Source organism: Nerophis ophidion, linkage group LG18 (genome assembly GCF_033978795.1).
Source record: "Nerophis ophidion isolate RoL-2023_Sa linkage group LG18, RoL_Noph_v1.0, whole genome shotgun sequence".
In the NCBI taxonomy this organism is placed as follows: Eukaryota; Metazoa; Chordata; class Actinopteri; order Syngnathiformes; family Syngnathidae; genus Nerophis; species Nerophis ophidion.
The window spans coordinates 36,930,492-36,943,360 of NC_084628.1; the positions used below are offsets into that span (position 1 = coordinate 36,930,492).

The window sequence follows — 12,869 nt, forward strand, 5'->3', positions numbered from 1 at the left end:
TCGGCACGCTTTTTCTTTTGTTTGTTTCTATCTGTTTTGTACAGTGTATTATTTAGTAAATCATTACCTACCGGAGTGTCCATGTTTGCACTGGAGTAACGATCCCGCATTAAAATGCGACCCACACGTGACAATACCAAAGACTATAAAAATGGGAGCCATTACCTCCCTGCTTGGCACTCAGCATCAAGGGTTGGAATTGGAGGTTATCCATCCATCCATTTTCTACCGCTTATTCCCTTTTGGGGTCGCGGGGGGTGCTGGCGCCTATCTCAGCTACAAATCACCAAAAATTATTCCCGGGCGCGGCCACCTCTGCTGCTCACTGCTCCCCTCACCTCCCAGGGGGTGACCAAGGGGATGGGTCGAATGCAGAGGACACATTTCACCACACCTTAGTGACATCATGCACAAAAGTGCACTCATAGCTTGTTTTAAAATGTCTCTGACAATCTTGATGCTAATATGTAACATCATTTGAAAAGTCACCTGCTAGAGAATGAAGAGTGCTTACTCCGCATGTCAACATCTCCATTTCGATGCCACACCAACTCAGTGGCCTAGTGGTTAGAGTGTCCAGCCTGAGATCGGTAGGTTGGGAGTTCAAACCCCGCCGAGTCATGCCAAAGACTATAAAAAATGGGAGCCATTACCTCCCTGCTTGGCACTCAGCATCAAGGGTTGGAATTGGGGGTTAAATCACCAAAAATGATTCCCGGGCGCGGCCACCGCTGCTGCTCACTGCTCCCCTCACCTCCCAGGGGGTGAACAAGGGGATGGGTCGAATGCAGAGGACACATTTCACCACACCTTCGTGACATCATGCACAAAAGTGCACTCATAGCTTGTTTTAACATGTCTCTGACAATCTTCATGCTAATATCATTTGAAAAGTCACCTGCTAGAGAATGAAGAGTGCTTACTCCGCATGTCAACATCTCCATTTCGATGCCACACCAACTCAGTGGCCTAGTGGTTAGAGTGTCCGCCCTGAGATCGGTAGGTTGGGAGTTCAAACCCCGCCGATTCATACCAAAGACTATAAAAACTGGGAGCCATTACCTCCCTGCTTGGCACTCAGCATCAAGGGTTGGAATTGGGGGTTAAACCACCAAAAATGATTCCCGGGCGCGTCCACCACTGCTGCTCACTGCTCCCCTCACCTCCCAGGGGGTGACCAAGGGGATGGGTCGAATGCAGAGGACACATTTCACCACACCTTAGTGACATCATGCACAAAAGTGCACTCATAGCTTGTTTTAACATGTTTCTGACAATCTTGATGCTAATATGTAACATCATTTGAAAAGTCACCTGCTAGAGAATGAAGAGTGCTTACTCCGCATGTCAACATCTCCGTTCGGTGCCACACCAACTCAGTGGCCTAGTGGTTAGAGTGTCCGCCCTGAGATCGGTACCCCGCCGATTCATACCAAAGACTATAAAAAAAGGGAGCCATTACCTCCCTGCTTGGCACTCAGCATTAAGGGTTGGAATTGGGGGTTAAATCACCAAAAATGATTCCCGGGCGCGGCCACCTCTGCTGCTCACTGCTCCCCTCACCTCCCAGGGGGTGAACAAGGGGATGGGTCGAATGCAGAGGACACATTTCACCACACCTAACTTTAACTTACATATTACATTCAAAAATTCAGGCCCTAAGTCCACTAATCACAGCAACAATTATGGCTACTAATCCCCTGCATTTAATTTCCCTGTTTTACAGTCACATCATACGATTTGAGGGTATGTTTTCAGGCACACTATCCATTTTAACCAAATCCTCCTTCATTTTCCATGTGGCAGTCCAATTCTCAAACTACCGGTTGCAAAATGTAATCTCTCCCCACAGCTTGAGAGAGTCGAACACCCATGTTGAATTTCAATGTTGTTTCCTGTTAGCACTCTGTCTGTCTTCAAGCTGCGAACATTTTTTCTTTTTTTTTTTTCAAGCTTACCGTCTTTTTCCAACTGTATTTTTGCTCCTTTGTACTTCCAGAGGACGGTCGGTGGAGGTGAGCTGATGACGTCACACACGATGATGGCGGTGTCTCCTTCGGTGTACTCTTGAGGCGACGGCGCATTTGTGAAGGTAATTCTCTCTGAAATAATAATGGTACAAGGTGCAACATCGTTAAAAAAACGTTTCACTTGATCACCTCATGAAGAACATCTTCTTAAATATGCATTTTAATTTGGATGTTCAAGTATTAGCGTATTAGTGTTTGGCGTATTGATGTGTTTTAATCACTTTTCCAACTTTAAAGCCCTTTGTTATACAAACCCCGTTTCCATATGAGTTGGGAAATTGTGTTAGATGTAAATATAAACGGAATTCAATGATTTGCAAATCCTTTTCAACCCATATTCAGTTGAATATGCTACAAAGACAACATATTTGATGTTCAAACTTATAATTGCAAATAATAATTAACTTAGAATTTCATGGCTGCAACACGCGCCAAAGTAGTTGGGAAAGGGCATGTTCACCACTGTGTTACATCACCTTTTGCCAGGCTTGCCCCTGACAGTTTGTCCATGTTTTAGTTTTCCTCTGCATTTGTCTGTTTCCTCTGTGTTTAGTATTGCCTGTCTAGTGCTTCCTGTCTTGTTCCCGGAGTCCTGTGTTCCTCCTCAGCTGCGGCTGATTGGCACCTGGTCACACCTGTTGCCAATCAGCCCGCTCCTATTTGTACCCCTCTTCGTCTTGTGTCAGTTGCTGGATCATTGTGTTGTATTGTCGTGTCAATGTCATTTTCTGCTTGTCGTTCCTAGTGGTCGTGTGATTGCAGCGTAGCGGTAAGCTATATTTGGTAGATGTTTGTAGCTTACTGTTTTGTGTTCCCTGCTTCCGTTTTGTTTGATCATAGCCCTTAGTTTTTTATATCCGCTCACGTGGGTGGTTTTTGTTTGTACCTTTTGTTTGTTCTAGTTCTAGTATTTTAAATTAAACTATATTTTCCTGCAAAATGCCTCCCTCCTTCTCTGCATCTTGGGGTTCGACACAAAATAACTCTGACAAATTTTCTTTTAACAACACTCAATAAACGTTTGGGAACTGAGGAAACTAATGGTTGAAGCTTTGAAAGTGGAATTCTTTCCCATTCTTGTTTTATGTACAGCTTTAGTCGTTCAACAGTCCAGGGTCTCCGCTGTCGTATTTTATGCTTCATAATGCGCTACACATTTTCGATGGGAGACAGGTCTGGACTGCAGGCGGGCCAGGAAAGTACCCGCACTCTTTTTTTACACGTGCTAAATGTGGCTTGGCATTGTCTTGCTGAAATAAGCAGGGGCGTCCATGAAAAAGACGGCGCTTAGATGGCAGCATATGTTGTTCCAAAACCTGTATGTACCTTTCAGCATTAATGGTGCATTCACAGATGTGTAAGTTACCCATGCCTTGGGCACTAATGCGCCCCCATACCATCACAGACGCTGGCTTTTGAACTTTGTGTCGATAACAGTCTGGATGGTTCGCATCCCCTTTGGTCCGGATGACACCATGTCAAATATTTCCAAAAACAATTTGAAATGTGGACTCGTCAGACCACAGAACACTTTTCCACTTTGCATCAGTCCATCTTAGATGATCTTGGGCCCAGAGAAGCCGGCGCCGTTTCTGGATGTTGTTGATAAATGGCTTTCGCTTTGCATAGTACAGCTTTAACTTGCACTTAAAGATGTAGCAACCAACTGTATTTAGTGACAGTGGTTTTCTGAAGTGTTCCTGAGCTCATGTGGTGATATCCTTCAGAGATTGATGTCGGTTTTTGATACAGTGCTGTCTGAGGGATTGAAGGTCAAAGTCATTCCATGTTGGTTTTCAGCCATACCGCTTACGTGGAGTGATTTCTCCAGATTCTCTGAACCTTTTGATGATATTATGGACCGTAGATGTTGAACTCCCTAAATTTCTTGCAATTGCACTTTGAGAAACGTTCTTAAACTGTTTGACTATTCGCTCACGCAGTTGTGGACAAAGGGGTGTACCTCGCCCCATCCTTTCTTGTGAAAGACTGAGCATTTTTTGGGAAGCTGTTTTTATACCCAATCATGGCACCCACCTGTTCCCAATTAGCCTGCACACCTGTGGGATGTTCCAAATAAGTGTTTGATGAGCATTCCTCAACTTTATCAGTATTTATTGCCACCTTTCCCAACATGTTTGTCACGTGTTAATGATTATTTGCCCAAAAAAAAAATGTTTATCAGTTTGAACATCAAATGTGTTGTCTTTGTAGCATATTCAACTGAATATGGGTTGAAAAGGATTTGCAAATCATTGTATTCTGTTTATATTTACATCTAACACAATTTCACAACTCATATGGAAACGGGGTTTGGAGAACAATACGATTTTTATAAGTTAGGACACAAAAAAAAAACAACTTTAGTCTTTTTATCTCTCATAAGTACTGTGAACGATTGGCACAATTACAGAAAAAGTGCAGTTCCCCTTTAAATGAGATATTGTTAAGCTCATTTTACGACCAAAACTAACAACTTTGTGGGGTTTTTTCCACTTGAAATTAGTTTTCTCAGCTCCAATCCCTCAAGTAATTGAATCCAGTTCCTCCAACTCACTGTTTACTGGAGTGGACTCTACAGTAACGGAACTAACAAGCTTATTGATGGAAGTTGCTGGTGGCACTGAGGCAGCACGGCGACCTTAAACCACTTGACTCGGGTCAAGCGTTGGGCGCCGGCATTGAGCTGTAATCTTATATCATAGCGGTCAGTCGATTTAAAAGATGAAACTGCTTTGTACCAGCCAGGTGAAAACAGTAATTAGGGTTGGAAAAGATAGTGTTTTGGTGCCTGCAGGGCCTGACATTTTGTGAGGAGACAGTCTGACATCGGCAGTCGCTCTTTTCATGTTAAGAAAACAAAGCATTTGAGTTTCTACACTGCAAAAACTGAACTCTAAGTAAGGTGAAATATCTCAAATAAGGGTGATATTTGCTTATTTTCTGTCTGATAAGATCATTCTTCTCACTAAGCATATTTTATGTTAGAGTGTTTTACTTGTTTTAAGGGTTTTGTTCGTAAATAATCTCAGTAAGATATTACAGTTTTTTGCTGAGATGTGATGACCTATATCAGGGGTGCCCATTACGTCGATCGCGAGCTACCAGTCGACCGCGGGGGGTGTGTCAGTCGATCTCCAGCCAGGCTTTTAAAAAAAATAGACCTAAAAATTAGTGATCATCAATCTTCACCAAGACGTCACTTAAATGACATTCACGGTACCGGAGGGTCTTGTGAGATGACGCTGGCTGCTGCAAGATCATTATTATGAAAATATGACCGAGAGGAAGGCGAGAAACACTTTTTATTTCAACAGACTCTCGCGCCGTACCTTCCGTCAAAACTCTAAAGGCCGACTGCACATTTCCTGTCTTCACAATAAAATGAAGCAGGGCTTTTATTGCTGCCTGTTCATTATTATGAAAAAATGACCGAGAGGAAGGCGAGAAACACTTTTTATTTCAACAGACTCTCGCGCCGTACCTTCCGTCAAAACTCTAAAGGCCGACTGCACATTTCCTATCTTCACAATAAAATGAAGCAGGGCTTTTATTGCTGCCTGTTCATTATTATGAAAAAATGACCGAGAGGAAGGCGAGAAACACTTTTTATTTCAACAGACTCTCGCGCCGTACCTTCCGTCAAAACTCTAAAGGCCGACTGCACATTTCCTATCTTCACAATAAAAGCCCTGCTTCATTTTATTGTGAAGATAGGAAATGTGCAGTCGGCCTTTAGAGTTTTGACGGAAGGGACGGCGCGAAAGTCTGTTGAAATAAAAAGTGTTTCTCGCCTTCCTCTCTGTCATTTTTTCATAATAATGAACTGGCAGCAGCCAGCGTCATCTCACAAGACCCTCGGGTGCCGTGAATGTCAATCAAGCAAGCTACGGAATTTGCCGCCAATGTTTTTCTTGTAAAGTGTATGGAAGCTGGATGAATTAGATGCCAAAAACCAACCACTTTCCTGTGGTATTGTACAGAAAGGACAACTTTTTTTCTCCTCCATTTGAAAATGTGGGCGTTATCATCATTACTGTCTGATTCCAATCAATGCAAGTCATCAGAATCAGGTAATACACCAACTTATATTCTTGTCTTCGTGAAAGAAAGACATCTATATGTGTTACACATGCTTGTATTATCATTAAACACATTTAACTTGTTTACAAAAATGTCTCTTTCATAAATAAATAAATAAATATAAATGATATAGATCCCCTCGAGTTGGTCAATTGAAAAGTAGCTCGCCTGCAGAAAAAGTGTGGGCACCCCTGACCTATGTGGAGTAAAACATGGAATATCAAGTGTTGCAAAGCTGTGTCATTAACACTTACCAGAGGTGGGTAGTAACGCGCTACATTTATTCCGTTACATTTACTTGAGTAACTCTTGGGATAAATTGTACTTCTACGAGTGGTTTTTATGCAACGTACTTTTACTTTTACTTGAGTATATTTATAGAGAAGAAACGCTACTTTTACTCCGTTCCATTTATCTACATTAAGCTCGCTACTCGCTACTTTTTTTTATTGATCTATTAATGTTTGTTTTGGTTAATGACAGCTTCAAAGTAGAATCTACGCATGCCTGCGTTTCACCAATCACATGCAGTCACTGGTGACGTTGGACCAATCAAACAGAGCGGTCACATGACCGTCACACGTCAAATCCGACTTAAAAAAGTTGAAAAACTTATTGGGCTGTTACCATTTAGTGGTCAATTGTACAGAATATGTACTGTACTGTGCACTCTAATAATAAAAGTTTCAATCAATCAATCAGAAGTGTAAAAGAAAAAAGACACTTTTTATTTCAACCGTACTTCCCGTCAAAAGCCTAAAGACTGATCGCACAGTTCCTGTCTTCACAATAAAAGTGCCGCTCCATCGCGCCTGCGTTAACAAAATAAGAGTCTCCGAAAGCCAGCGCAAACAAACTAGCAAGCTACGGAGTTTGCCGCCAATGTATTTCTTGTAAAGTGTATAAAAACGAATATGGAAGCTGGACAAATAAGATGCCAAAAACCAACGACTTTCATGTGGTATTAGACAGAAAGGAGGAACTTTTTTTCTCCTCCATTTGAAAACGTGGACGTTATCAGCACTATACTGTCTGATTCCAATCAATGCAAGTCATCAGAATCAGGTAATACACCAACTTATATTCTTGTATTCATGAAAGATAGGAATCTATATGTTAAACATGCATGTATATTCATTAAAACACCTTCAACAAGTCAACAAAAACGGCAAAATCCATCCATCCATCCATCCATCCATCCATCCATCATCTTCCGCTTATCCGAGGTCGGGTCGCGGGGGCAACAGCCTAAGCAGGGAAACCCAGACTTCCCTCTCCCCAGCCACTTCGTCTAGCTCTTCCCGGGGGATCCCGAGGCGTTCCCAGGCCAGCCGGGAGACATAGTCTTCCCAACGTGTCCTGGGTCTTCCCCGTGGCCTCCTACCGGTTGGACGTGCCCTAAACACCTCCCTAGGGAGGCGTTCGGGTGGCATCCTGACCAGATGCCCGAACCACCTCATCTGGCTCCTCTCGATGTGAAGGAGCAGCGGCTTTACTTTGAGTTCCTCCCGGATGGCAGAGCTTCTCACCCTATCTCTAAGGGAGAGCCCCGCCACACGGCGGAGGAAACTCATTTCGGCCGCTTGTACCCGTGATCTTATCCTTTCGGTCATGACCCAAAGCTCATGACCATAGGTGAGGATGGGAACGTAGATCGACCGGTAAATTGAGAGCTTTACCTTCCGGCTCAGCTCCTTCTTCACCACAACGGACCGGTACAACGTCCGCATTACTGAAGACGCCGCACCGATCCGCCTGTCGATCTCACGATCCACTCTTCCCTCACTCGTGAACAAGACTCCTAGGTACTTGAACTCCTCCACTTGGGGCAGGGTCTCCTCCCCAACCCGGAGATGGCACTCCACCCTTTTCCGGGCGAGAACCATGGACTCGGACTTGGAGGTGCTGATTCTCATTCCGGTCGCTTCACACTCGGCTGCGAAACGATCCAGCGAGAGCTGAAGATCCCGGTCAGATGAAGCCATCAGGACCACATCATCTGCAAAAAGCAGAGACCTAATCCTGCGGTTACCAAACCGGAACCCCTCAACGCCTTGACTGCGCCTAGAAATTCTGTCCATAAAAGTTATGAACAGAATCGGTGACAAAGGACAGCCTTGGCGGAGTCCAACCCTCACTGGAAATGTGTCCGACTTACTGCCGGCAATGCGGACCAAGCTCTGGCACTGATCGTACAGGGAACAGACCGCCACAATAAGACAGTCCGATACCCCATACTCTCTGAGCACTCCCCACAGGACTTCCCGAGGGACACGGTCGAATGCCTTCTCCAAGTCCACAAAGCACATGTAGACTGGTTGGGCAAACTCCCATGCACCCTCAAGAACCCTGCCGAGAGTATAGAGCTGGTCCACAGTTCCACGACCAGGACGAAAACCACACTGTTCCTCCTGAATCCGAGGTTCGACTATCCGACGTAGCCTCCTCTCCAGTACACCTGAATAAACCTTACCGGGAAGGCTGAGGAGTGTGATCCCACGATAGTTGGAACACACCCTCCGGTCCCCTTTCTTAAAGAGAGGAACCACCACCCCGGTCTGCCAATCCAGAGGTACCGCCCCCGATGTCCACGCGATGCTGCAAAGTCTTGTCAACCAAGACAGCCCCACAGCATCCAGAGCCTTAAGGAACTCCGGGCGGATCTCGTCCACCCCTGGGGCCTTGCCACCGAGGAGCTTTTTAACTACCTCAGCGACTTCAGCCCCAGAAATACGAGAGACCACCACAGATTCCCCAGGCACTGCTTCCTCATAGGAAGACGTGTTGGTGGGATTGAGGAGGTCTTCGAAGTATTCATTCCACCTATCCACAACATCCGCAGTCGAGGTCAGCAGAACACCATCCGCACCATACACGGTGTTGATAGTGCACTGCTTCCCCTTCCTGAGAAACATCATGGACCCAGATTTCCCTCGCCCGGACGCGGGTCACCGGGGCCCCCCTCTGGAGCCAGGCCCGGAGGTGGGGCACGATGGCGAGCGCCTGGTGGCCGGGCCTGTTCCCATGGGGCCCGGCCGGGCACAGCCCGAAGAGGCAACGTGGGTCCCCCCTCCAATGGGCTCACCACCCATAGCAGGGGCCATAGAGGTCCGGGTGCATTGTGAGCTGAACGGCAAAATAAAGAAATATAAATTATATACTGTATATATAAATGTATGTATATATATATATATATATGATATGTGTGTGTATAAATGATTTGTGTGTGTACGTATGATATGTGTGTGTATAAATATGTGTGTGTATGTATATATGAGGTAGATCACTTCGACTTGGTCATTTACTAAGTGATTGATAAACGTTGAAAAACTTATTGGGGTGTTACCATTTAGTGGTCAATTGTACGGAATATGTACTGTACTGTGCAATCTACTAATACAAGTTTTAATCAATCAATCAATCAATCAAATCAATGAATGCCTACTGAGGCTATGGTGCTGTTAAGTTATTGTGGCTCAATGTGCCATTTTTTAAATTTTATTTTAATGTACTATTACTTAATATATATTATTGTTTTAGTTGCTTAAGAGATATTCCTGGCTCTGAATTTGCTCATTGCTATTTTTATGTTTTTGTGCATTATTTGTTGCCGTAATCAGGTTACTCATCAGTTACTCAGTACTTGAGTAGTTTTTTCACAACATACTTTTTACTTTTACTCAAGTAAATATTTGGGTGACTACTCCTTACTTTTACTTGAGTAATAAATCTCTAAAGTAACAGTACTCTTACTTGAGTACAATTTCTGGCTACTCTACCCACCTCTGACACTCACAAGTATAAAAAGTCCTAATTTCTTACTTCAACGATGAAAAAAAAAAAAATCATGATGCCGAGGGAAGAATATGTCAAGATAATGGCACTAGCATTTACTTCATTTCGGAATATTTTTCAACATATTGAGCAAAAAGGTCTTTTTTTACTACCAAGAACAGTGAACTTGTTATTAGTGAGAATATTGTCATGCTCCACGTCAGTGGTCCCCAACCCCCGGGCCGCGGCTTGGCCCGATTGGTACCGGGCCGCAAAAAATTTTTTTAATCATTTTTATTAAAAATAAAATAAATAAATAAATATATATATATATATATTTTTTTGTATAAAATCAACATAAAAAACACAATATACACTTACAATTAGTGAACCAACCACAAAAAACTCCCTTTTTCATGACAAAAACATCCCTTTTTCATGACAAAGAGAAAAAAAAAAAAAAAAAAGGCTCTCTGATAAATCTGAGCTGACATTGCTTAACACGATAAATAATGAATAATTCCACTTGTAATCACAGTGTTAAAAATAACGTTCAAAATATAAAACATTCTCATGCATTTTTAATCCACCCATCCGTTTCTACCGCACCTGTTCAAGAAGTTGCGTTAATGGTAAGAAGTTATTTATTTATTATTGGTTAGTGTGGGGCTTGCCCTCCTGGGGGTTCTTCAGACCACCAAGCACTGACATGAGAGCCTGTTTCAGGTTACAATATTGTTTTATTTTGCAATAAGTCATTCAGTTGCTTTCCAGCAATTGTATTATTCTCTTTCGTTTTCGCTCGCGCTCTGGCTCTAGCCCCAACCCCGTCTCGCCTCCTGGCTGCTGCTTATAAATAAATAAATAAATGGGTTGTACTTGTATAGCGCTTTTCTACCTTCAAGGTACTCAAAACGCTTTGAAACTACTTCCACATTTACCCGTTCACACACAGATTCACACACTGATGGAGGGAGCTTATAACAGAGTGACAGGTGATTAGATTACAAGGCCCAGGTGCGCCGTCTACGCGCCTGTCGCTGATTTAGAGGCCGGTCCTGGCACACCCCAGTTCACTGCAGGCCCACAGGCCACGCCCCCTCCACAGTTAGCTTCAGAACAACAATGTTATTACAAAGAATAAGAGACCGATTATACTCTAGAAATGTTGGTGTTACTTAAAAATGCACACATTTAGTTGTGTTCAGTGTTAAAAAAATATTATATGGCTCATACGGAAATACATTTTAAAATATTTGGCTTTTTGGCTCTCTCAGCCAAAAAGGTTCCCGACCCCTGTCCTAGGGGATATGCTTTACATTAGTGTATGCGATATTGTCATTTTTTTCCGTAAGTAAGCTGTTACGCGCATGGCAGGACCTAGCAACTACCACATGACCGCGTAGATACAACAGAAAAACCTAGTATCTCAAGGGACCAATCGGGGCTTCTTAGTCAGTCGCCTTATTGTCTTTAATGAGACATTTGCACGAATGGGGGCCGACGGTCAACCTGATTATGTGATATTATGGCACGAGGGGATATTTGGAAGATTGCAAGCACCTTCATTAAATGTATTGTTCTTGACTCTTCCCCTTGCATACTCTTTTGGGCAGATAACTGTGGAGGTCAAAATAAAAACTGTGCAAACAATGTGCAAACGCAGAATGGGGCCCACCCGAGATTGTGATAAAATATCTGGAGAAAGGGCATACGTTCATGAGAGCAGATTCAATCCATGGCTCAATCGGCAAGCAAATGAAAGCTCAAGACAACATCTATACGTTTGATGACTTTGTAGATGTTTGTAAGACAGCATTAAGATAGATTGGTTTTCCTTTGTTTTCTCAAAATCAGCTTGAAGTGAGTTACTAGGTTTTGCCTTTGGACGGGAGATTTGTGATTAATCTCCTTATTTAAGACCACATTTGTTTGACACTCGTGCTTGGACTCTTGTTTGCTTCACGTAACAGTTGACGTCGCTCTTTCCAGCATTGTGGTAACTACCTTTTCGTACTCAATTAGCTTCGATGCTATTTTGTTTGTTTGTCCCTAGCTTACATGCTAGCGCAGGGGTAGGGAACCTATGGCTCTAGAGCCAAATGTGGCTCTTTTGATGACTGCATCTGGCTCTCTGATAAATCTAAGCTGACATTGCTTAACACGATAATTATGAATAATTCTGCTGGAATTCACAGTGCTAAAAATAAAGTTTAAAATATAAAACATTCTCATGCATTTAAATCCATCCATCCGTTTCCTACCGCACCTGTTCAAGAAGTCGCATTAATGGTAAGAAGTACTTTATGTCACGATGGGGGGGAGGGGTCGCCACTTGCTGCGGGGTCGTTCTCCCAGGAACGCAGACAGACTACTCGGGACAAGGCATTAAGGTAAAAACATGACTTAATTTAAACTAAAAAAAGATACAAAAAAAGTCTAAGACTAGATCTGACAAATCTAAGTCTTAAGACTAGATCTGACATATCTAAAGTCTAAGAGTAGATCTGACCAATCTAAAGTCTAAAACTAGATCTGACCAATCTAAGTCTAAGAGCATGAACAGACGTGAGGCGAAACGTCTTCTAAGACGAGAAAAAAAGTTCGTAATTTTTCGCTCCTACAATAACGATGTTGCTACTATTTGGTTATAATACAGGTTTCGGAACATAAACAAAGTATTGTTGGTGGTTTTTGAATGCATTTTTTAAGTGATTTAGAGGCAGAATTGATTGCTCTAAATCATGACAGATGCTGGCTTTTGAACTTTGCGTCGATAAGTCTGGATGGTTCGTTTCCCCTTTGGTCCGGATGACACGATGTCGAAGATTTCCAAAAACAATTTGAAATGTGGACTCTTCAGACCACAGAACACTTTTCCACTTTGCATCAGTCCATCTTAGATGATCTCGAGCCCAGAGAAGCCGGCGCCGTTTCTGGATGTTGTTGATAAATGGCTCTCGCTTTGCATAGTAGAGCTTT

At 43.2% G+C, this 12,869-nt stretch overlaps 1 protein-coding gene across 10 annotated transcripts in view; it reads right to left on the minus strand.

Annotated features, from left to right (window-relative positions):
• The window catches only part of ncam1b (neural cell adhesion molecule 1b), a 364,821-nt gene that overhangs the window by 177,550 nt on the left and 174,402 nt on the right, over window positions 1-12,869 (minus strand). For all 10 annotated transcript variants that reach the window (XM_061878066.1, XM_061878064.1, XM_061878065.1 and 7 more), the window contains exon 4: window positions 1,959-2,102. In XM_061878066.1, the coding sequence (XP_061734050.1) occupies window positions 1,959-2,102 (144 nt within the window). The remainder of the gene's footprint in view (window positions 1-1,958; window positions 2,103-12,869) is intronic.